Raw genomic sequence first — 25,966 nt, forward strand, 5'->3', positions numbered from 1 at the left:
ATAATAGTAAAGATCGATAAAACTAAAAGCTGGTTCTTTAAGAAGGTAAACAAAATTGGTAAACCTTAAGCCACATTCATCAAGAAAAAGAGGGAGAGGACTCAAATCAATAAAATTAGAAATGAAAAAGGAGAAGTTATGATGGAAACTGCAGAAATACAAAGCATCATAAGAGACTACTACGAGCAACTCTATGCCAATAAAATGGACAACCTGGAAGAAATGGACAAATTCTTAGACAGGTATAACCTTCCAAGACTGAACCAGGAAGAAATAGAAAATATGAACAGACCACTCACAGGCACTGAAATTGAAACTGTGATTAAAAATCTTCCAACAAACAAAAGTCCAGGACCAGATGGCTTCACAGGCGAATTCTATCAAACATTTAGAGAAGAGCTAACACCTATCGTTCTCAAACTGTTCCAAAACATTGCAGAGGAAGGAACACTCCCAAACTCATTCTATGAGGCCACCATCACCCTGATACCAAAACCAGACAGAGATGCTACAAAAAAAGAAAATTACAGACCAATATCACTGATGAATATAGATGCAAAAATCCTCAACAAAATACTAGCAAAGAGAATCCAATGAAACATTAAAAGGATCATACACTATAATAAAGTGGGATTTATCCCAGTGATGTAAGAATTCTTCAATATATGTAAATCAATCAATGTGGTACATCATATTAGCAAATTGAAGAATAAAAACCATCTGGTCATCTCAATAGATGCAGAAAAAGCTTTTGACAAAATTCAACACCCATTTATGATAAAAACTCTCCAGAAAGTGGGTGTAGAGGGAATCTACCTCAACATAATAAAGGCCATATACGGCAAACCCACAGCAAACATCCTTCTCAATGGTGGAAAACTGAAAGCATTTACTCTAAGATCAGGAACAAGACAAGGATGTCCACTCTCACCACTATTATTCAACATAGCTTTGGAAGTCCTAGCCACGGCAACCAGAGAAGAAAAAGAAATAAAAGGAATACAAATTGGAAAAGAAGAAGTAAAACTGTCACTGTTTGCAGATGACATGATACTATACGTAGAGAATCCTAAAGATGCTACCAGAAAACTACTAGAGCTAATCAATGAAGTTGGTAAAGTTGCAGGATACAAAATTAATGCACAGAAATCTCTTGCATTCCTATACACTAACAACAACAGATCAGAAAGAGAAATTAAGGAAACAATCCCATTCACCATTGCAACAAAAAGAATAAAATACCTAGGAATAAACCTACCTAAGGAGGTAAAATACCTGTACTCAGAAAACTATAAGACACTGATGAAAGAAATCAAAGATGACACAAACAGATGGAGAGATATACTATGTTCTTGGATTGGAAGAATCAATATTGTGAAAACGACTATACTACCCAAAGCAATCTACAGATTCAGTGCAATCCCTATCAAATTACCAATGGCATTTTTTACAGAACTAGAACAAAAAATCTTAAAATTTGTATGGAGACACAAAAGACCCCAAATAGCCAAAGCAATCTTGAGGGAAAAAAATAGAGGTGGAAGAATCAGACTCCCTGACTTTAGACTATACTACAAAGCTACAGTAAACAAGACAATATGGTACTGGCACAGAAACAGAAATATAGATCAATGGAACAGGATAGAAAACCCAGAGATAAACTCATGCACCTATGGTCAGCTAATCTATGACAAAGCAGACAAGGATATACAATCAAGAAGACAGTCTCTTCAATAAGCAGTGCTGGGAAAACTGGACAGTTATATGTAAAAGAATGAAATTAGAACACTCCCTAACACCATACACAAAAATAAACTCAAAATGGATTAAAGACCTAAATGTAAGACCAGACACTATTAAACTCTTAGAGGGAAATATAGGAAGAACACTCTTTGATGTAAATCACAGCAAGATCTTTTTTGACACACCTCCTACAGTAATGGAAATAAAAACAAAAATAAACAAATGGGACCTAATGAAATTTAAAAGCTTTTGCACAGCAAAGGAAACTATAAACAAGACGAAAAGACAACTCTCAGAATGGGAGAAAATATTTTCAAACGAATCAACAGACAAAGGATTAATCTCCAAATTATATAAACAGCTCATGCAGCTCAATATTAAAAAAGCAAACAACCTAATCAAAAAATTGGCAGAATATCTAAATAGACATTTCTCCAAGGAAGACATACAGATGGCCAAGAGGCACATGAAGAGCTGCTCAATGTCACTAATTATTAGAGAAATGCAAATCAAAACTACAATGAGGTATCACCTCACACTGGTTAGAATGGGCATCATTAGAAAATCTACAAACAACAAATGCTGGAGAGGGTGTGTAGAAAAGGGAACCCTCTTGCACTGTTGGTGGGAATGTAAATTGATACAGCCACTATGGAGAACAGTATGGAGGTTCCTTTAAAAACTAAAAATAGAATTACCATATGACCTAGCAATCCCACTACTGGGCATATACCCAGAGAAAACCGTAATTCAAAAAGACACTTGCACCCCAATGTTCATTGCAGCACTATTTACAATAGCCAGGTCATGGAAGCAGCCTAAATGCCCATCAACAAACGAATGGATAAAGAAGAAGTGATACATATATACAATGGAATATTACTCAGCCATTAAAAGGAACGAAATTGGGTCATTTGTAGAGACATGGATGGACCTAGAGACTGTCATGCAGAGTGAAGTAAGTCAGAAAGAGAAAAACAAATATCATATATTAGCGCATATATGTGGAATCTAGAAAAATGGTACCGATGAACCAGTTTGCAAGGCAGAAATAGAGACACAGATGTAGAGAACAAACGTATAGGCACCATGGGGGGAAAACAGGGGGAGGTGGGTGGTGTGATGAACTGGGAGATTGGGATTGACATATATACACTAATATGTATAAAATAGATAATCAGAACCTGCTGTATAAAAAAATAAATAAAATTCAGAAAAAGAAAAACCTTTGAGTGACTGATTGCTGATTTTCAGAAGTGTTTTGTGTGTGTTTTATGGGGGAAAGAGAAGGAACTCTTAAATAAATCTCTGTAATTCATAAAAAAAATAAAAAAGAAAAAAAAAGAAAAGAAAAGAACTCATCTGGCACTTCAGGGGTAAGTTTTTTTTGAATCTTTGTTCCTGAGTGAATATGAACTGGGAGTAGAGAAATGACAAATTGAGGATAAGTGAGAATGAAAAGGGAGTAAGAAATACCCTGAAAACAACAAAATAAATACTAAGACCTAGCCCTGCTATGTTTGCAAATAGGAGTCTATACATAGTTTATAGGGTTCTTTGGCAAGCACTCAGTAAATAATAGCTATTAGTTCTTGAGAAACTCATCTGGCTGCCAGTTAATCCTTTATAACCATTATCAGTCTTTTAGTCACGTTGCTGATAATTAAAATTTTAGGGCAAAAGTCTCCTTTAATTCATCGAGGCTGGGACCTGGAGCTGTGTCCTGCTTGGTGTAGGATACCGTGATTAACAATGCAATGTGGGAGAAGTATTCCCCCAAAAGGAAATCAGGGTGCTAATTTCTTTTAAATAGTAGGAAGACATGGTGTTAGCCAAGAAAGAGTAGCTGTCCACTACAAGTCTAGTAAGAGAGCATGAATATATGTGAATCTATAAAAAAAAACAAACACCTTAATAGAGAAGTGAAGTCCCTGTGTGTACCCCAGGAAGTACTTAACTCCTGGAGAGACAAGAGGGGTAAGGAGAATAGTCAGTTGTCTAGTTTGGCCAGAGAAGACAATGCACAAAAGTAGTAGATATGAAACCAATAAAGTGGAGAATAACGGTGAGATAAAGGTAGGCCTTGAATGTCATTTAAAGTTCTTGAAATTTAGTTTACAGGAAATTGAGAAACCAAATTTAAAATTGAAAAATCTGAGGAAGGAGAAAGCTATGTACTTGTGTAGAGATTTGAAGCAAGTAATATAACCTCCTTGCCAAGTGTCCTTAGCTTTTTTGTATTTCCAGTAACTATCCTCTTTGAAATTGTTCTAGGTCAAAGTTTTCCCATGATATTTCAAGTCAACAGATCACTTGTGTAAGGTTAAAATTACCTTTGACATTAAGGGGAGAAAAATATACACGCACATGAGAAAAACAGCTCCAAAAACAACATTTTGGCCTTTCTTGTGAAAGAGCACAGCATCTTGAATGTCTTTTATAAGGTTCCAAAACTATCTCAAATTACTAAAAGAAAAAAAAAAAATAAGATCAGTTATCAAGTTTCATGTTAAATGTTATTTAATTTAGTAAAGTGCATTAATGAAAGAAACAAACAGTTCAATTCAAATGAAAAAGCAGGGCTTCCTTGGTAGCGCAGTGGTTGAGAATCTGCCTGCCAATGCAGGGGACACGGGTTCGAGCCCTGGTCTGGGAAAATCCCGCATGCCGCGGAGCGACTGGGCCCGTGAGCCACAGTTGGTGAGCCTGCGCGTCTGGAGCCTGTGCTCCGCAACAGGAGAGGCCGCGATAGTGAGAGGCCCGTGCACCGCGATGAAGAGTGGCCCCCACTTGCCACAGCTAGAGAGAGCCCTCGCACAGGGGCGAAGACCCAACACAGCCATGGATAAATTAATTAATTAATTAATTAAAAAAAAAAAAGCATATATACCATTATGGAATACTCACTGTTCTTTTTTTTAAGAAAATCACTTATTTTGACCTAAATGAGAAGGAAATCCAAAAAAGAGGGGATATATGTGTATATATATATATGTATATATATATATATACATATATATATATATATATAGCTCATTCACTTTGCTGTACAGTATAAACTAACACAATATTGTAAAGCAACTGTACTCCAATAAAAATTTTTTTAAAAGAAGGAATAAGTAAAAAAAAGTTAAAAAAAATTTAAAAATCACCTATTTTGAAAATTTGATAATGGATCTAGCAGTGATCAATAATGGCTGCTAAAATGAGTAGGTGAAAATCTGATGGGTTCTTCTATATTGGATGGATCAGACTGACAACACTGAACCCACTAGTCATTCTTAACATCACCAAAAGATAGATGGTAGAGACATCCTGGGCTTCCTCATATGATGCAGTTATGAAGGACACACCACCACGTATCATGTCTTCTTGCTCCCCCAAATCAAACCTAACCTACATCTGGTCAAGCCTCTAGATTTGACTTTTCATAGGAAATACAAGGAACAGAAGAATGTATTAAGTGACACCACCAGGATACAGTCTGCAAAATCTAGAATGTGGAAAATTCTATGAGACAGTAGGTATTCTATAAAAATACCTATTTTTTCACACACATTAAGAGCAAGATAAAGAATGATAAAAGGGAAATATATATATTTTAAAGAGACTTAAAACATAATAACCAAGCCAATTTGAATGCTAACTAGATATCTGATGATATTAAGGAACTGTTACCTTAGTAATTACTGCAGTGAAATGAAAATTATTTATTGATGACAACCAACTTAAAGGATTTCAGTGGAACCAGGATGGAAGTATTGATTTTGAGTGAAGATCTAAAATACTCTGATAGGGCAAAGTCTAACTCTTAGATTTTTTTCTAAGTACATTCAAATGAGACCAATGTTTGAGGTTAAAGCACTGTTATTGGCCTCTTGTTGATCATTAAGAGAGGACCCCCTGTTGCTAAATTGTGAAATCCTGTACATGATGAGAGAGAAGAGGAGAATGTCATTTTTTTCCATGTCTCTAATACTCAAAAGTATTCCTTTTAGAAAACTGGGGAGAAGGGGGCAGGAAATAAGGTTATGTGTGCCTAGCTCCTGATAAACCTTCTCAAACTCTGAAAGAGTAACAGAATAACTCCCTGCGGATGAAGAGGCAACTCTGGTCAGCCTAGGCCTTGGAGAATATCTTGGCTTTGTAGGTCACTTTCCAGAGAGCTAGTTGCCTAAATTAGTGAAGAGGTTTTCATTCCCCACTTTCCCTGCCATTGAATTATACCTACTCTACAGGGACTGTAAATGTGTTAGAAGCATAATGCAACTAACAGAAATAAAGAAGGAAATGTTCCCTCTCTAAGATATCCCTTCCAGACCGAGTCTCTCACTGATGGTCAAAGACAAACAACAGGGAAGAGGGATAGTAGACGGGTCAGTGAGAATGGGTAGCATTTGGAGGAGCAAAATCTTAAAACAATGGCTCTTTTTCTTATTTGTTTTCCTTTTCCTCTTTGGATGGATTTTTTTTTTCTTTTTTTTCTTTTTTCTTTTGCAACTTCAAGGTGACTGGTTGAATAAAAAGGAACTGGGATCTTCTCGCACTTGTAAAGATGAGCTTCCCTCCTGAAATGCCCTACTAAAGACTTCGTGAAATGGAAGGCAGGGTGAGAGTGAACATGCTGTTCAGACTTGCCAATAGGGGAGGTGAATAATCTTGAAAGGGAGAGCAAGATGGCATTACTTCTTTCTGGGTGAATAGTCAGCCCTTAGATACAGAGAATATTGGGTTCTCTTAACAGAAATTAGGTGGGTGAGTATTTTGGAAGGAAATGTTATGAGTTGAATTTTATAGATACTGATTTTATTAGTCTTTTTCTGGACATAAATTGAGTGACTTGCTGGCTCCCAGTAATCTTTTCATTGGCAATACCCATCATAACTCACCCCCTTCCTCTGGAGTTATCATTGTCCATGCCCCACCTTCCCCTTATACCCACACATGAAGCCAAAAATGCAGTCACGTGCTTTGGATGGGAGCAGCCATCCTCTTACTTGACTCTGTCTCCTTGACTTTGGTGATTTAATAGGGTAAAGAACTTGACTCAGTTGGACCTGTCATAGTATCCACAATGACTAGAACTGACATTGGCACATGACCCAGACTGAGCCTATGAAATGCCTTCCCTTAGAATTTTCACACTTGAGTAACAGGCTAATGCCATTTTCTTTCTGATCAACAAGCTATGTTGGTGTGTACCCAGATCTGCAGGCAATAAGGTTTGCATCCTTATTGAGAAACTAAACTAAGAGAATGAAGTTGACACACAAACAGAGAAAAGGTAGCAAGAACGTGGTCTTGATAGTATTTGATTTCCTGGTTCCATCTCTGCTCCTGAGGCAAACCCTAACTTGCCCCTCCTCTGTTTGGTTACATAAGCCTAAAAATTCCTCTTTGGAGTAATCAAGTTTAAAATGTATTCCTGTTACCAGAAACCAAAGAGCCCTAAAACAAAAGTGAAGTGATCACAACTATCAGATTGTTTATATATCTATGAATCTTAGCCCCAGCATCAACCCAACTATAGATTGTTATAAAAGTTCTTTTCCTAAAACCATCTCACTGAAAAACTGTCATTGTAATAATTGAAAATGGTTGATTCTAATGGTTTGCTGTATGACAATGGTATAATTCACTAGTTTGCAAAAGACTGGTTGGCAATATTGGCTCCAAATTTTTCAAGCTCCAAATGTATGCATTAGTTCAGTAAAGATATATGAATAAACATCCAGCATTATTGATTCATTTTTAAGAGGAGTTATCTCTTAAAAGTTTCTATCATTGCAGTTGTCCTTAGTCCCTGTTATATACAGTTGTGTCATGAACTCTGGCTTGACTTGGTATTTAAAGGAATTAGGAACTGGAAATATTGTATTTCTAACATTGGCAAAGACATGTTCTTGGTCATTGTATTGATGGTTCACCTTGTGGTTTGTGGCTATTTTTTCTATCTCCAAAGTTGGTGCCTCTTATCAACAGTTTAAACAGCAAATTATTGGGAGCAAACTGTAAATACATGCATATATCCTTCCAAGTCATTCATTACCAGTTTTGTTTTTCCCTGCCCACTGTGAGTACTAAGATTTAATTGAAATTTACTTAAGCTATGCTATTATGTATAACATAATAATTTCAATTATACAAAATGAATGAACCATGAAGAAAATGACTGGTTCATCCTGAATGTTATAAACAACTAACATGTAGGAGAGGAGAGATTTTAATTAGGTTATATAAAGCTTTCAAGTTACTTAACAAATAAGAAAGATCTCTGTTTCCTTCTGAAAGAGAACATGATTTAGAAGCTGAAATAATCGTTTCCTTTGAAAGGACCCTATTTAACCATGCAGTTTTTTGGAAGCAAGGCAGGCAGTAAATTGGTGGGTTTCAAGTATTCCTGTGTCCTACAGCACAAATGCTACCACTATCATACTTTAAGTAATTTGTAAATGATCTTATTTTTATGAATTGATAATTACTTAATATGTCATATTCCAGAGTTTTCCAAGAAGAAAAAAAAGCTTAACAGGATAACAAGTGCTATTTAAAATTTAAAAAAAAAAGACTTGTGGCAAAATAAATTTGAGAAACACTGGCTAACAAACTGGTTTCTTTCTTGCAGGGCTTCTCAGAATCTTTAACATGGTAATATGTATTGTGAATCACCACCATAAAGATAACATTTCCCATAGTTATTTTACTGTGGGGTTCTTTTTGAGTAGAGTATTTGTGAAACTAGAATTCCTTAATACATGCTTTAAGTGATTTATTCAACCTGTGTGTTAATTCCCTACTAATATCTGTGGCAAGGATTAGAAATATTAATAAATGAGTAACTTAAGGCAGTCAAAGTTTCTGACAGAAGGAAAATCCTGCCTTCCCCTATCTTTGGTTAATGAGCTAATAATAATGAAGTGTCTGAAACACTCAACACTGATGAAAGGTAAACATCTTTTACACTAATATATTTTGCCTTGAGCAGGCGAGGAAAGCAGGAAATTGGTGGTTTCCAGTGTCACTAATGTCCTGCTAATGTCAAATCTGAAAATTGCCAGACATAAGCCTACGTCTACTTTACCTGCAAGAGCTCCTTAAAGATGAATTGTTCGTGGGTTAATTTTTCAAATTGTCCTCCCAAAACACATGCCCACAGTTTGGGGCCTGTTCGTCCTCTCAGGTTACCAGCTTCCAGGCTAATCTGGTACACGTTTAAATAAGGATTACTATGATAGCAATGTTTTTCTTCATATAAATAATTTGTATCTAGAGCTGGATGTGTCCCCTGGGTATATATATGCTCTTGTATATTTCTAAGAAATGCTAATCAAAATAGAGAGCGGTTATTCTTACAATGCTTGCCCTGTATCCTTGGAAGTGGTTGGTAATGATGACAAAAGTTAGAATCTGTTCATGTATGATAGTGTCTTTTTAAAACGTCAGCTAGATTTTTATCCATCACAGACAAGTTTCAAGTCATGTGAGCTTGTTAAACAATTTGTTAATACAAAAGACAATTAAGCAAAACCACCAACCATACACATGGCTTTAAGATCTTAATCTAAAGTGAAATTCATATCATTTATTTATATGTAACAATAAATGACCACTCTAGACACTTGAAATCATTTATTCAAGGCATTTTTACATAATCTTGCAATCATAGTGTAGGCATATAATAAAAGAATGTGAGAGTGTAAAGAAGAATATAAAGCCAGTGTCTGGGCATTTAAAATAAGAGCTCTTCAAAAAAGTTAAAAATGTTTTACAACTAGAATTCCTGAAAAATTTGGGAGAAACTAAAACTTCATTAAAAACATTACAATACCAAATCACATGTTACTCAGTTCGTAGCAAGCAGTTATATATTAAATGTTTATATCCTGTGAGCTAAGACAACACATTTTACATTCAAGTTGAAATAATTCAGCACCATTTTGGCTAGAAGGATAAATGAAATGCTTTAAGTGTTCAAAAGTGGCCCAGGACTTTTGGTAGCTGGGAATGAAATATGGCTATTGATTGAATATATTGATTGCGAATATGAATTCTAAACATAAAAAATATAGAAAAGGGTAATTTTTACTTATCAGTTATACTGTTACTATCAAAACAAGCTATTTTTAAAACAAGATATCTTCTGACCAGAAATTCAATATTTTAACAAATTTGGTAAAGATAAATTCTTAGTACCATGATAATTTTAGTGAACTGCATTTCCTCTACAATCTAAGTATTGGGAACGTTTATGAGTGTGATTATCTCCTATGAGGTCAAGGAGAAAAAAAAAACTGTTCATTATTAAAAATAATGCCTAGTGAATAATTAGATGATAGCAATTGCGAATAAAGTCATTATGTAAAAATATAAAGATTTCCTGGAAATAGGCAAGTTATGTGTTTGTATGTTATGGTACTGTTGCGAGACTGAATCCTAGCCTCAAAGGTCAAGACATCTTTAATACAGACTGTGGTCTGAATAATTATGAGGCCACTAATATGGCATGTGGAAGACTCACTAAGTTATCTTCCCATTTAGCTGACTTTTTCACAGTTCTTATTAGTTTAAAAACCAGTCTCTTTTCAGTACTCAACATTCTTTGTATCATTTCTACTTCCTGTTTAAAAGATTTTTTATTTAGAGTTTGGTAAGACTGGATTATATTTTTTATTTTATTAATGGATAAATTTTACCAGGTAATCATTATCTGTGAGTCTTGGTGGTTATTCAGAGAAGAGATTCCTTGAGGTTCAAAAATATTGAGTGTTAAATCAATACTTGTGAGTTATTTGGGAGTGTTTAGGGGTGGGGAGGAATATTTATATAAGGAATAAGCGAGAATCTTTAGCCTCTTAATCGAAACTTTTTTTTCTAAAATCAATGAAATAGTATGTGTTATATTTAAAAGGCAGACACTTCAGGGATTGGAAACATAGTTTTAACTATTAGTAACACATACATGCATATATCTATTCATTTTTAACTTTTTTTTAAATAAAATATGGTCATGAAAAACAGTGCTTAAAACAGAAATTTTTTTAGACATGTACTTATGATGTTAAAAATGAAATAAGCTGAACCTCATGGGTAATAATGACATTTCAAATACTTATTGAGGTTAGGGACAATCATTTTCCTATCCCAATGCCTAGCATGTGAGTGCCTAGTGTATATTAGGCCTTTAAATGATGATAGATGTACAGATAGATGGAAGGCCCATGGAATGATAGTAAATACATCTTCTCATATGTATCCAAAGGCCATGATATTAGCTAGTTTTTAGTATAGGGGTAAGGATCTTAATGAACTGGTAAGTCTTAAATCTGTAGATGCCAGTCTGGCTCAGTATTAATACTGACAGTAGTTTTTGTTTTTAAAAAAGCAAGTATATTAAAATATCTCTGTTAGAAAAGATTACAATTTAAAAGGATCATTCTACAATCTTAAAACTAAAAGCAATTTAAGGCAAAGAGGTACATCAAAGAAGCTATTCCATAGCTCAGATACTAGCTCAGTGGAAGTTCTGGGTCTCTATCAAGCTGTATTGTCTCTTGGTAAGTGTGTGCCCTGGCAGATGAGGATCATGTGGCCCACTCTATCTGCCCTTGATTACTGTCCATCTCTAGCCCCTCTTGCCTTGCTAGGCACTAGTTGAGTGCAGAACGGTTATTTGTAGCTGGTGTTGACATTACAACTCTATGACATATAATACAGGGATGCCAACTCACTTTTAAATTCTACCTAATGTGTCCTGGCACTGGAAATACCTTGCTTGAGATTTTAATACTGGTTAAGGGAGGAAAACTTCTGCTTAAGCACCACTAACTTAGAAGTGTAATTTGATTTCTTTCTGTACCTTTTGAATCTCGGAAAAATAGAAATTCTCCAAATTCTGTTGCGGCACATGGTTTCACAGTTTAAAATAAAATCACAGCTGTCTCATGCAACACAGTCCTTGGTTTTGCAGAAAGTTGTGTTTGTTTTCCTTATTCACCAACATCTCAAGTATATAATGCTATGCGCTTCGCTAATTTGTATTATATTTCATACACACACAAAAAAACATGTACGACTGATTCCTGGATGACCTAGGATACTGTTCTTGTATCCATATACATTGTCATTTATTCTGGATAATTTAAAATTTTTCAGTCTTATTCTTTTTAAAGCTGATCATTTTAAAAATGTAGAAAAGTTGAAAATCCTAAGGTGTTTTTCATTAATATTTCTAAGTATTTTAGAGACAGTTGTGGTTTGGGGGACTTGTTTGAATGATTTTCATGTAAGCAAGGACATATTTTGGCTAATAGTTTAATATACTTAAGTGCATACTATCTCTGGATGTATTACATCTATCATCAGAATAACTTCCCATTAACACAGCTGTCCTATGTATAGCAGTCCCCAGAACAGTAATTTTAAGAATGCCAATTAAAAGGTCTCCGCCCATAGGAAAACTAAAGAATAGAGGGGAGCATCAACAAAGGTCAGACAGGAGTTGGGCAGCTCAATTACTTAATTCATTCCAAAACAAAAGCTGACTTAAGTCAGAATGAAATTTTACACTTGACAGAAAGAAAGGAGTTTATCTACTAATTTTAAAATGTAAACATAAATTTTATATAGGGTGTAACTATCTGAATACATATATTGCCATTTCTCTGCTATATAGTAATATTTCTTGACACCAATGGTAACGTGTTTGTTCCTTCCTCAGCACCAAATGTGTCCATATCTATTTAAACAGTAGGAGCCTCATTTCTAAAGTAATCTATGCTAGGACATATATAAAGCCAGTTATTATTATGGTTCACTAAAGTTTCAGAACTTTAGAAAATTCTCAGTTTAAAATAATTTTGACTCATTCACTGAAATATTTTTTTTGTTTGTTTTGCACTATAATTTCAGAAGGAGCATAAGAAATTTGGATTTCTTTGAAAGAGCCAAGTGTGCAATTACAGACTTGAAACACTGCGTTAATTCACAAAGTAATGTGAATGATAATATTAAAAATTTCCCAAATAATGCCGATTTAAATGTTCAAAATCCAGTTATGTGCTTTGTTACAAAACAGTCCAAACAAAAATTCCTTTGTTGTTTTCTGTTCTCTCTTTCAAAATACATGAATCCTACTGAAGTTAATCTATTTTTTCCCACTTCAGAACACCAGGTACTGATTTATCCATTGGAAGTTTTGGCTTGCTTTCTAATACCTAGATTAAGAAAACAAAATAAGACAAGTTATTAACCTGATAATACTCTGAATGAGTATAGTAGAGAAGTTTAAAGTCACCTTTTTAAAATATGTGTGTGTGTGTATACAGATAGATGGATAGATAGCAATTTCCCTCCACCAAAGCGATAGTCACCTTCTGAAATTATCCATTAATACATTATTTTAATACTGATTTGAGGAAAGTGACTATGTCAGTAGCAGAAATTGTATGCCTGATACCTACAAACTTGATGTTTAGAGTTAAAAGAAACATCCTCTGGAACAATCAAGGCTAAAGCAGGATTTATAGGAACAGCAGCCCTGGCTAGGTGAGTTCACTCCATGCAGCAAGTGTGGCATGTCCACTAAGAAGCAGGTTCATGACCTCTGCACTGTCCTGCATTAGTCCTTTCCCAGCATGGTTCTGGATGTAGAATGTTACATTAACAGGCCGAGACTGGGTCAAAGCCAATAAATCTAATATTGTATTTATGTTGTGATCATAGATCCCCACGTAAATGAAATAAGAATCACTTAGTCCAAATCATAAACCATCAGTTTCCAAATAGTCATTTCTATGAAAAAAGAACTTAATCATGGTATCTTAGAATTGAACTGGGCCACAGAGTCACCTGGTTCATACGTTGGGTTTACAGTGAGGAAAATGGAGATAGGACACATCAAAGGCACACACTTTCTTACTGGGTGGTTTTTACACACCAATAGAATGCTCTCAAATATTTGATTAGCATGAAAAACGATCAGTGAACTAAGAGATGATGTGTCTTTAAGAGTTAAAAAAAAAAAGTACAATAACGTTACCAAGGGAATCACACACACACTTGCTTACAGAGCCACGGACTGACCACATGGCTTTAGGCAAGATACACACCTTGCTCAAGAAACTTCAAAGACTCCCCATGGCCACCAGGATGAAGTTCAAACTTTTTAGCTTGCTCTTCAGTGCTCGCTTTGATCTGGTCCCACATTTTCCATTCTTTTTGCCCATGAAACTTATGCCTTAGCCAGACTAGAAGACTTGCTTTTCCAAACATGCCCTGCAATTTCTTCTTGCCATGCAGTTGCAGGTGATGTTGACTCCTCCCAGCATGCCCTTCCTTAACTCTCTCCAGTGCAGTCCTCCTCAGCCCTCAAGGCCCAATACAAATGCTGTCCTAAAGCCACTCCTGAATCTCAGCCAGAGAAAATTTCGCCTTCCTCTGAACTCTGATCCCTACCAAGGGAGGCGAAAGTGAAAGTCAAAATATAAGAGGTGAGCCTCATTCTAAAGGTGAGGGTTTCTTTCGCAAGTCAAGGTTTCTGTACTTCTCCCATGATTTTCCACTCGTAGAGAAGTATGAGCTCGTTATTTTATTATAAATCACTACCTATGGGTCCTTTCATTTTTTCATATTTTCATCTGATCAATATTGCTCATTAAAATTTTACATCAACCACTCTTGCAATTTATAGTCAGTGACAAGTGGCTAAAAAAAGAGAAAGAAACTATGCTGGAACAAAATAATTTTTATTTGTTCTAAATATCTAGCAATATCCAATTCAATGGATTCTACTGATGACAAGCAAGACACCTTCTATACAACAACAGAATCACCTCACCAGACCTTTTCCTCATGGGAGGGCAGCAGTTGTACCTGAGAGTCACTTAGCTTATTGTAGCAGAGGTCATCCTGTTTTGACTGCATTTTATTTTACCCCCACCATGGAATTTTCATATTGTATCAAAAATGAAAGTGCCAATGAATACATAATGAGTGAATAAATTAAGGAATTATAAAAATTAAGAGAAATTAATCCACTTATTTTAAATTATTTTACTTTAAGTTACTTCTCTTCTGGGGATTTTCAGTTATACGGTGATCAGCTCCACACAATATGGGCCACAAACAGCCAGGTTTTCTGTATTTTAGGCATGTTCAGAATATATTTGATAATCTTCTTTCAGTGCTACACCTTTGCTGTCATAGACTACATCTGTCTCTAATGCTATGATGACACTTAAAAAGCACAGGCTTTGCTCCTCTATGGAAATAAGGAAAAGGCTCCCCTCCAAGGTGAATGTAGCCCAATCCACTTTAAGCTCCACCTTCCTCCTGGCTAGGATCCCCAGTAGTGGGCAAAATATGCACAACCAGATAGGTTTATCTGTACTTTGGAAAGCCCATAAACTACAGGTTCATCTGCAGCAACCACTGTCCTGGTTTGTGTAGCAGGGAGAAATTTCTATAAATTTTAAGTTTCTAGTGTAGCTCTGTTAGACACCTTTCTGCATGATCCATGGGCACTGACTGGTGCCTCTCACATCACAGCAAAGCTGACATGTGTTCAGTATCACTCTAATGGTGTTCTTCTGTTGGGAAGGTATCACTGACAGGTGGCATATGTAGTTAGAATCTATAACCCAGCATCACTAGAGCAGGCAGTGCTTAAGGGGTCAGGGTGGGACAGAGAGACAAGAACGCAAAACTACCCTTTAATTCCTCTCATCAAAGCACCACACCTGCAATATTTATGTGCTGGGATTCCTTCTAAGCTTTCATTCAAAGAAGGGTTTCAGGACTAGGAAAATTATGAAGGCACCTCCATACAGCCCTCCTTTTGCAGGGTATTCCCCTATTACTTGTGTTTGTAGAACTCAAATATGTGAAATCTTGATTTCTACAGAACAGGTGGTCTGACCTCTTCAGCTGCATACTTTAAGACAGTCACTTTCAAAGTGTACTTTGAAGAACTCTAGGAATTTCTTCAGGGCTTCTTCATGGACTATGGGGAAGAGGCAGGAAAGCCAACTCTCTGGGCTCCCACAAGGTTATCCACCCAGCATATTGCATATTTTACAGACTCAGCTGCCACAGGCTTTGAGGGTAAACAGTGTGTTCTGTGTCTTGTCTTAAAAGCTAAGTTTCAGGGTGATAAAAACCTGAGTACATCCCCTCCTCCATTCTCTAGCATTATCAAAAAAAGATCAGCTCTAATTATGTCATAGTACAGACTCTACCGTTTTCTACCTTTGGTCTATTTTACAAGGAAGCTGCAGTAGTAGTGAAAACAAACGTGTATAATGCCTATCAGTGAACTAAAGCTCATTGTCAGGAGAATTACTTAGCTAGGCAAATAGGACTCACGGTGAAATTGTGCAGCCCGAGGCATACGCATGATGTCCTGTGTAGCGAATCTCACAGCGGACGACATTGTTGGTATAGTCTGACTCAGGCACCAGGTAGCTGGGGTTCACACTGACCTAGGCAACACAAGCATCATCTGTGTTTCAGATTTGATCAACAGTGTTTACTGGTTAATTTCTTCCTATTTTCACAGGGCTAGAACGGAGGCAATGTGCTCCAACTAAATCAAGCAGGGAGGGGGTGTAAGTTAGGCACGTGGCTCAACTCTGGAGAAGTTATCGAAGGAGGCTGTATATTTTTCCCTGAAGTTCTTTCAAATAAGAATTTTTAAAATATAGCTAGGTTGGTTTAGAAGTACTTCTGGAAGATGTATAATTGCTTGAAGGACCATGATTATTTAACATTGGAATCCAGAGAAGAGGCCCATGAGTTGCAACTGAAATAAATTATGGGTACATATTCAAAGGTCTCTACCTTTAGAATATAGTTTCCGGGTTTTACATCTGTAATATCAATCCACTGGCAGTCTATGTCTGCATTATAGGTATCATAGCAGCCAGGACTCAGCCCCTGAAACAAATAAAATGCAAAAATTAAAAAGATGGTATATGGCTAGAATGTGCTAAAGAATATGCTTATTATTTGCAAATTAAATTTTAAGTTAGTACTTACAAGAGTTTGACATAAAACTATACTTATATTGCATCTCCTTTGAGAAGTATATATTACTCAGCCTTATAGCACCTCCAGCTAAAAAAAATACAGGACTAATATAAGTAGTAGTACATCTCGCTTCTTAAAATTGTCATAAATCACTAGTGATAAATACAATCTTAAGTGACAAAATAGGCCTCTACTAAAATTCTTGAATATTATCAGTTTAGGAATAAAGGCCATGTAATAATCAACTTGACTCAAATATCTTGTTATCAGTGGAACTCTCTCCAATTTCTCTTCTTGGAAATTACCTTCCTATACTCTGAATACCCAAGATACTCTGTGTATAGATTTTATGGTATTTATCCTTCTCTCCTCTATATTATAATCATACTATATAAGAATATATCTAACTAGAGATTGTAAGCTCCGCAAGGACAGAGTCTATATTGCATTTTTGAATAGTTAACACTTATGAAGTATGTATTATATGCCAGGATCAATTAAACATGTTAAATATATAAATTTAATTCTCACAACTACACGAGGCAGGAGGTAGTATTAACCCATTTTACAAATAAAGAAACTGAGGCACTATAAGGTCAAATAGCTCACCCAAGAATATACAGCTAGTTAATGGCTGAGCTGGTTTTGAGTTTAAGCATTTGGGGTCCAGGGTCCCTGATTGTAACCACCACACTATGTTCTTTTTCACATCATCGCTGAGTATTTTGTTGTATTAAAGGGATGATTGCCACATCAACTCTACTTGCAAAGATATTCACTTCAATAAGTAAATGAGTGCCTTCTACAGGCTGAGAAGAGAAAAACACCACTAAGATATGGTCCTTGCTCTCCAGAAAGTTATAGCCTGGTGAAATTTGCTCAAATTGGAGTCCATAGGTATATTCTTGATTCCACTGGTTCTTCATCAGACGTTTTAACTGTTGTATTTGCAGCCTAATAGTAGTCAAAATGAATTAAAAAGTATAGGCTAGAATCATTTAAACTCAATACCACGATTTAATTTCAGCACCCAAAATTGTTTGGTGCTTAAGATCACCTTGGTCACCAGAGAGATGGCAGAATCATCTAAAGCGTGTTCTACCAGTGCTGGTTTGCCTGTGGTTTGATTTGGGAAGAATGGGGGAGAATTGTGCTGTCATACAGCACACAATAGTACAGATAGGCCAAACTCAAAAAGTACCTGTGCCACAGCAGTGAGAACCATTTTCCCACTTTGGTCCATACCAACTTGTGATCATTCGTTAACCTTATGTTGAGTAGTAAATATATTATGAAGAATTTTCCGTTTCTGATTTCCAGCACATAATTCTGATTCTGGCACATAATATATATTCAGTAAGTGTTAGCTATCATTGTTGCCACTACTACTACTACTGCTACTACTACTACCACCACCTTCATGGCACTGTAAGGGATTCACTGGATTAGATACCCATTTAAGACTCGTTTAAATAATGCTACAATGCTTATCTTACCTTTAAGTGAACAAAAGAGCTTTAAAGAATGCTGAAATTGCCACTCTACCTTACTCAAGTGGCAGAATTTAAGTATAAGCTTTGATTATTGGAACTGGCAAACAAAAAAGGAGTTTTTCAGGGCAGTAAGCAAACAGGCATTTCCTGTATTCAAACTTTTAAAACTTTTTAAAAAATGTAGAACCTTAGGCAAGGCTGTAGAGATTAACTATTTGGTTTTAGCAAAACATAACTGTTTGTTACATAAATTAATGAGGTTAATGTAACTTTCCAGTTTCGTATATATTTAATATGTAAATTTGTTATCTAAGAACTTACATGAAAGTATAAATATAAAGAAGTCACATCTAGTATTACTTTTGGATACATTTAAAAACTTTATAATACAACTAATCTAAGTCAATACTGGGACTTTGTGAGAATTTTTTTTTTCCCTTTAAATGAAGCCCATGTTCGAGAAACACCAGTCTAGTGAAAAACACAAATACATTAGTCATTTGTAGTGTAAGACCTAGTGAATAATGGTTAAATAGGACACAAAAGGAGGATAATTAACAAGAAAGCTACCTAGCTGATTCACTTCGTTATAAACAGAAACTAACACACCATTGAAAAGCAATTATACTCCAATAAAGATGTTAAAAAAAAAAAAAGAAAGCTACCACATAAAAAGAAGTAGGGTCACCCCCCACGGAACTGGGGGACTCACATGCTATAAACACCTATAGTCTTAGATTCAAATATTTCAGCAGTGAGCTGTCCAGAGTGCCTCTTTTTCTAAAGGAAGAGAATAAAATAAACTCCAGGTCCGCTGCACAGGCCGGTGCTGGGGGACTTGGAGATCACTGAGGGAAAAGGGGGCCTCTATATACACATATGTGTAATGTGTGGGTAGGTTACATCTCTTTTGCTTAAAGAGTAAGTGCTGTCCCAGGGCGAGAGGAATTGAACCCTTACCCCTCCAATTGCTATGATGTTCTAAGCTGAGACAAAGAAGCAAGGATAACATTTAGGTCACCAGAAAGCTTCCTGCCACAGCCCTGGAATTTGCTTCCCAAGATGCCAGCTGCTGATCCTTTTGTGCCCTGAGTTATGTACATTCACTACTCCCTGCCAAGATTTCCTCTGGAGTAAAATTATAATGTCCTTTTACAAATTAGGGTTTCTTATGGAAATACTGGCACAGCTTTTAAATGACACACATTTTCCCATTATAAGACATACAAACTGCTTAGGACAGCACTCTTCTTAAAAATCCATCCAAAGGACATCTGACATCAATTATACCGTAGGTTTAAATATATATGCATGGAGAAAGAAACTGTGTCCTTATGCTCTTCTTCATATGATTAAAAGAGACATTTTTTAAAGTACTTTTTAAGAAACTTATTTTCTGGCCTTTTGCTAATCCCAATCACCATTCTATTTTTAGTTTAATAGGTAGAGGGAGGAATAGTTTTGCAGGTGACAAAACAGAGATATCTTTTCTACAATTGCTTACCAATCAAGTTAAAGAATACAGAATGAGTGCAGAAACTGGAAACCATTAGGATTTTTTCAGATAATAAACTACTGCTTTTCACTGTAGAACATAACAGGTAGGCACACTGACTTTCTGTGATGATGAAATACTTTAAAAGTAATTTGGATCATCAAGCCATCACTTTCCTTTTCCCAATAATTTACCATATGGACTAGATGACCCCCTAAATAAAATAGTTTTTTTAAAAAGACAAGCTGCAGGAAAGAAAATAGAAGACTGTTTTCTCTCTGAAGTCTGTGGGTTCTTGATTCCAGGTTGCCATCCTACCTGTGTGTGTGCAGTACATGCAAATCGCCTATGGTAGCCGTAGTCACAGGACGTGTCCTCAAGACAGAAACTTGCTTTGTGGCCTTCAGCCACTCTCCTCTGGGTGCTGGCATCAAGCAGGTCATAGTGGCTGAATTCATCCATGCTGTGGTAATGTCTAATGTCCCACACAACACAGAGACAGTGGTCAGTAACATACAGAGAAAGCAATGAGGAGTCTAGATGACATCCCCACTGCTTCCCGCACTTGTTTTCACATCAGAATTGAGATCAAGTTGATCTTCTTAAAGGTAGACTCATGCTAGATTTTTTTTCCAGGACAAAAATCTATCAGAATTGTAAGGCTTTAACTCTGCTACTAGGAAAAAAAGACCTACTTTGAGTATTTTGCTTTTCTATTTCACCCTGTTTTATCTTTGAATATTAAATAGAGATAGATAGTAAATTATCTTGTTTAAGTGAAACTTGCCATATGTTCTCTAGTATATCTCCTTTGGCTGCCACCACCAGTGCTTCATTCCAAAAAAGAAGAGCACTTGTCTCTTGGGAGGTTTCTGTGAAATTTTAAAAAATTGTGTTCTCACACATTTAAAATCCTTACTAAAATGCAAAGGAGAAATAAAGGCATGTTTTATCCACCATTATTATTTAACTAGTATAAACTTTTATTTAGAAATAATTCTATTTTATCAGCAAATTAGGTGCTCACATCTATTCTCCTCCTTTCATTAAAGTGAAGTTGCGGAGCTGTTCATCTTCTCACATAAGAAAGAACAAGAAGAAATGGCTTGAACTATAGAAAGTTTAAGGGCACAAAACAGGATTTCCTGGCAATAAACACCTAGGCAAGTTACCAAGTCAAACTATAGAATTACCTTATGTGAAAATATTTAAATTTAGGATAAAACAAGCAACTACCTTGGGGTTGATACAGGCCTTTTAAAAGATTGAGGTAGGCCCTTCTCAGTTCATGGAGTAAATCATCTCCATCTTTCTTTGAGAACGGTATCTGAATCCTTTTCATAATGTGTGATCTTTATTAAACGCTATGAAATGCTAACTAACTGTAGATGATCTTGACTGTAATAGGCTTTTTTAGAACTCTTACCTGTAGTGTACTGGGATAAAATTCTAGTGAAGCTAATTGCTGTATCCTATCAACAGTTTTAATAAGCTGGGCTTAGAGTTTCCAGTTTAAAAGATAACAGGATATAGTAGTTGATGTATTATCTTAAAGATAGATTTCCTTGATTATGTCAAATTACATAGAGAGAAATTCTAAATGTAAATAACAGCAATTTTCTCCCTTTGTGTAAGAATTTGTCATATCAAGAATCACCTATAAAATGAAAAAGCAACTCAAAAGTACCCAAGAGGCCCATTCACTTACTGGTGACAACTGTGCCATTCCCAGGAATATCTCGGTCGGCTTGGTAAGAAATCTGATGTCCCTTGGTTTTTCACTCTTTGGGGAAATCTTAGCAGCACCCTGTGATCATAATCTCTGACATCTGCCCTGTATGCTGAGCTGTGATTTTGAAAAAAGAAACATTATTATTTTCACAGAATATTAACTAAAGACAAAATTACAAGCAAAACCTTTCCATTCTATAATGGTCACTACCCCCTTCCCCCAACTAGGCTATCAGTTCCAAGAGACCAGGGCATTTTGCATACATTTTTTTCTTAAACAGTTAAATAAGATGTAAAGTGGGGAAGTAACTCTAATAAAAGAGTATTCCCAGATTAGATAAATAATTTAGTAACTATCTTTAAAACAACGGCATTACTGTAGTAATATCATAGGGAATGCAATGGTGTGTGGTGCAAGACTCAAGAATGAAGATGATGAGCTTGGATTTCTTCTCTTCTTTTAGCTGGACAGTTATAAAGGAAGTGGAAGAAATTTACAAAATAATTTTTTTCTTATTTATTTTGTGTGAGTATATATATTTAAATACTATTGATGACCTTATTTTACATTAAAAAATATTTTTATGCATCTTATCAAATCATCTTTTGCTCCCTCTGCTGGTTTCCCAGCAGCAAACTCAGGGAATTCCATTCCCCAAATTGCTAAGATTTTATTTTAGGACTAATGCAAAAACAAAGCTCTTGCTCATGCTCTTATTCTGGCTGAAGTAATACCAAAATAACTAAGTTAATTGTGGCTTCAAATAAAAGAAGAAAACTATGACGCCCAATAAGGGGCGCCGTACTGGCAAAGTGGCTCCCAATCTTTTAAAGGGGTATTGACAAGCTCTTCCATTACAGTATTTTTTCCACGTTATAGTAGTTTAATAAAACCTTATTGGAAACAGTTGGCTCCAGAGTTTAAGGATCTTGGAAAAAGAATAGGAGACATTTCCCTCCCCCCCCCCACGCTCCACACACACACACACACACACACACACACACACACACACACACACACACACACACTCTCCAGGATAAGGGTTTGTTTCATCTCCCTGACTTGTGCCACAGTTTGAAAGTCAGAACCCACAGAAATCTTCACAATTTTAACTTTCCATCCAGGTCAGCATGCCCAGGAGAACACGTTCCACTTCCCAGCTCTTGTCTGCACGGAACAAGAGTGGTCAGAGCCAGGCACTTGAGCAGCAACCCCCGAACCAAGACGGAGGAGCTGGGCCGAGGAGATACAGCGGGTACCGGGCCGAGGAGATACAGCGGGTACCTGGCCAAGCAGTTTTCCTCCGCAGCGCATCTCAGGTTGTACATGGCCGTCTTTTGCACGTACGTGGACGCCTGGATGTAGTAGGGGTCGGGCACCAGGTCCGGAAGACCTAAACGTCAGCCAGGCGATAGGCAAAACAGTGAGACAACTCAGCGGCCCTCACCCTGGCTCCGGGTCCCTCCATGTCCCTTACTCCTCACCCTTCACCCAGCCGGACTGCGGTTGTAGGGCTGCGGCTAGCAGAAGAATGGGGACACCCAGGGCTGCAAAGCAGTGTGGAAAGAAAGCAGGAGGGGCCAGGCGCGCGGTTTGCACCAGATTCCAGGGCTGCCTCTGCAGGAGCAGGGGGAGGGATGGGATCTGCATGGACTGAGGCCTGCCGCGCCCAGGCAGCCACGTCGGGGAGCCACAGAGTTGAGGAAAGAGTGCGCGGGTGTTTCCGGCGACTTGTGGGTGCTTACCATACTGGAAGTAGCCGGTGCCATATCCGGGCCGGTACCTGCTCCCAGGCCTGGGCCTTTCGTACGTGTCGTAGTAGTTGTAATAGGGGTTGTCGTCGGTGTACTTGTAGGGGTTGTACGGGTCGTCGCCCACCATGCCGTCCACGTCCACGCGGTTGGGCGGCCGCAGGTTACTGAGCGCCGGGAGCTCTCCTGGCGCCGTCTGGTTACCGGTGCGCGGGGCCCCAGACATCGAGTAGCCAGCTTGGAACCAGTGGCGGGCGGCGGGCCTGGGGCGGCCAGCTGCGGCTCCGGACGAGCCGGCCGTCCGCGCCCGCGCCGCCACGGTGCGGTTGTTGCGGAGCAGCAAGATTGGCGTGCGCAGCTGCGGAGCGGTGGCGTTGGCGGCGCCCGGGGCGGTGGCGCCCGGGTCCCGTCGGCGCTGTGGCTGGTACTGCGCGCCCAGGCTCAGCAAGCTGAACACCTGCCCGTTGTTCTCCCATTGGATCTTCTGGCGCCAGGCGCCCGGAGCCGGCGGCTGCTCGCGCGGGGGCTGCTGGTGGCCGGCGGCCGGCGGGGCGCAGCGCACGAGTGCGCAGAGCTGCAGCGGCCCGAGCAGGAGTGCGGTCCAGGCGTAGCGCATCGCTCCCTTTGCTGGATTGTCCCCGCTCCGGGAGGACGTAGCTCGGAGGAAAAAAAAAAAAAAAGACGGGGCTCAAATCACGCGAGGGAGGGAGAAATCTTCAACTAGGGAGGCGGACTGGGCTCGCGTGTATCTCAGTCCCCACCAAGCAGTGCCAAGGGTGGGCTGCAGACCCTCTCCAGTAAAGGCGGCTGCTGGGACGTGGCACTCGCCTCTCTCCTCTTTCTCAGTCCTTCTGGAAGGCGACGGGGAGCGGCGTGGCGGCCCCGGCGAACGGGCAGTGTCTGGAGTGAAGGAAGGAGGAGAGATTTTAAACTTTCTGGCACATTTGCAAAGTTACACAAGCCGTTCTGGCCCGGCCGCCCCTCCGCTATTTGTTCACGTAATGTGATTGGAAACGTGCAAGGCGGACAGCTCCTCGCCTCTGCCCCTCCCTCCCCTCCCCGTCTTGTCCTCCTCCCCCCAGACACGTTGCACAGGGAGCGTTAAGGGGAAAGAACAAAACGGAACACACATCCTGAGACACACTCGGCTTAATCTGGGGCGAACATGCAGGAATTTCAAAAGACTCAGACAGGCAAAGCCAGCCAGGCCATGGGGCGACGCCAAAATATGCACGAAGAAAAATGCTATTAGGTCACCAGCCCTGCAGAGGCGGGAAGTCGGGAGGTGGGGAGGGTACTGGGGGCGAGAGTAGGGGATGGGGGGAGGGGGGAGGGGTGGGCGGAGGAATGATTGTGACTAACTTATACATAAGGAGTTAACCAGACAAATTTCCCAATGCACACGCCTCGCTTTTGTGGGAAGCGCCTTCAGCAAATAAACCCCAAGATATCAAATTTTGTTTTTCTGTGTGTAGGTAATATGAGAAATGGGTTACAAATTTATTTCTTCCAGTGAATATTTTAATAACCAAAAGTAAAATTTTACAGGGAACAAAGCCAGCTAACGCTGACGTGATGAATAAACCTGTCTCTTTCAAAATGCCGGCCTGAATTGTGCTTTAAGTGGAAGTGAAGAACCATCTTTCATTTCCACAGTGTCTCTCAGGAAGTTTCAGTAAAGGGGGCTAGAGCAAGTCTGCCTTAGCACTCAGAAGGCAGTTTCAAATATGCATTTCATCTGATTTTTTTCTCTTTATATGTTTAATAAGGAGGTTTGACTTTGGATTAAAAACAAAAACTTAAATAACCATTTGTTAAATGTTGAAAAGTCAGTAAAGAATCCTTTGGTGTTTGATTGATCTTCCAAGCTAAAGAAAGAGGTTGATGAAGAAACCGCATAGCACAGGGAGATCAGCTCTGTGCTTTGTGACCACCTAGAGGGATGGGATAGGGAGGGTGGGAGGGAGGGAGATGCAAGAGGGAAGAGATATGGGAACATATGTATATGTATAACTGATTCACTTTGTTATAAAGCAGAAACTAACACACCATTGTAAAGCAATTATACTCCAATAAAGATGTTAAAAAAAAAAAAAAGAAACAGCCTTGGGTTTCAGATTTTGGTAAAGAGAAGGGAATGGGAGCGGCCAGAGGAGAATGTGTAGGAGGATGTGGGTAGGAGATAGGTAATTCTGACTGGAAAGGGATGCTTAATGGACGAGTTGTTCACATGCCACTCAGGGTTTGGGCAGTGCTGGAAGCATTTCAAAGAAAAATATTTAACTGCTTGATTTAAAACTACATTCGGAACCAGGTTTTATTAACCTTTTAATTGGACTCATCATTGATTGGGCCATTGTCTAGATACACTTCAATATTCACCTATCACTGTTGGTCTCTGTCTCTTGATGATTAACCACCACATTTGGGTTGTGTTGTGGACCTCTGCTGATTTGACTGCCCAACACACATTTCACTTGTTTTCTGGTCAGAACAACTGTATTTTCCTTTTGGAAACTTCCCCTACCCAGTTGCATGGTGGGACTGACTGAGCATTCATGAGACTTCCCCCACTTCAAGCGGTGGTCATTAGACTCAAGCATGGCTAATCAAACCATCTCCCTAGAATTCCAATCTTGAGCAGAAGTACACAAAGGTCAGAAATGTTGGAGCCCGCTCTTCCCGCTAGTACAGAAAGTTTCTGTGAGTTGTTGCTACACAGATCCCC

The 25,966-nt window shown here is 38.2% G+C and overlaps 1 protein-coding gene across 2 annotated transcripts; it reads right to left on the minus strand.

The window, feature by feature from the left end:
- Positions 1–9,391: 9,391 nt before the first annotated feature.
- On the minus strand, positions 9,392–24,402 carry LOX (lysyl oxidase). Of its 2 annotated transcripts, XM_061189545.1 has the most exons (8): positions 24,369–24,402; positions 23,233–24,138; positions 22,772–22,880; positions 21,464–21,601; positions 20,074–20,230; positions 16,579–16,674; positions 16,105–16,220; positions 9,392–12,956 (listed from the first exon to the last, which is right to left on the minus strand). In XM_061189545.1, the coding sequence occupies exons 2-8, from the start codon at positions 23,852–23,854 to the stop codon at positions 12,950–12,952; spliced, it is 1,245 nt and encodes a 414-aa protein (XP_061045528.1). In that variant the 5' UTR covers positions 23,855–24,138; positions 24,369–24,402; the 3' UTR covers positions 9,392–12,949. The 2 variants fall into 2 exon arrangements, with proteins under 2 accessions (XP_061045528.1, XP_061045529.1); XM_061189546.1 differs by lacking the exons at positions 9,392–12,956; positions 24,369–24,402 and having other exon boundaries at positions 16,101–16,220; positions 23,233–24,248.
- Positions 24,403–25,966: the final 1,564 nt, after the last annotated feature.

This window comes from Eubalaena glacialis, chromosome 4 (assembly GCF_028564815.1).
Source record: "Eubalaena glacialis isolate mEubGla1 chromosome 4, mEubGla1.1.hap2.+ XY, whole genome shotgun sequence".
Lineage (NCBI taxonomy): Eukaryota > Metazoa > Chordata > Mammalia > Artiodactyla > Balaenidae > Eubalaena > Eubalaena glacialis.

Bases quoted from the DNA above. Each gene is read 5' to 3' on its own strand.
- LOX (XM_061189545.1), bottom strand. From the start codon at position 23,854: ATGCGCTACGCCTGGACCGCACTCCTGCTCGGGCCGCTGCAGCTCTGC. The intron at 20,231-21,463 runs GTAAGTGAATGG...GTGGGACATTAG, and splicing joins GAATGGCACAGTTGTCACCA to ACATTACCACAGCATGGATG. The intron at 16,221-16,578 runs GTAGAGACCTTT...TGTGTTGCCTAG, and splicing joins CCGGAAACTATATTCTAAAG to GTCAGTGTGAACCCCAGCTA.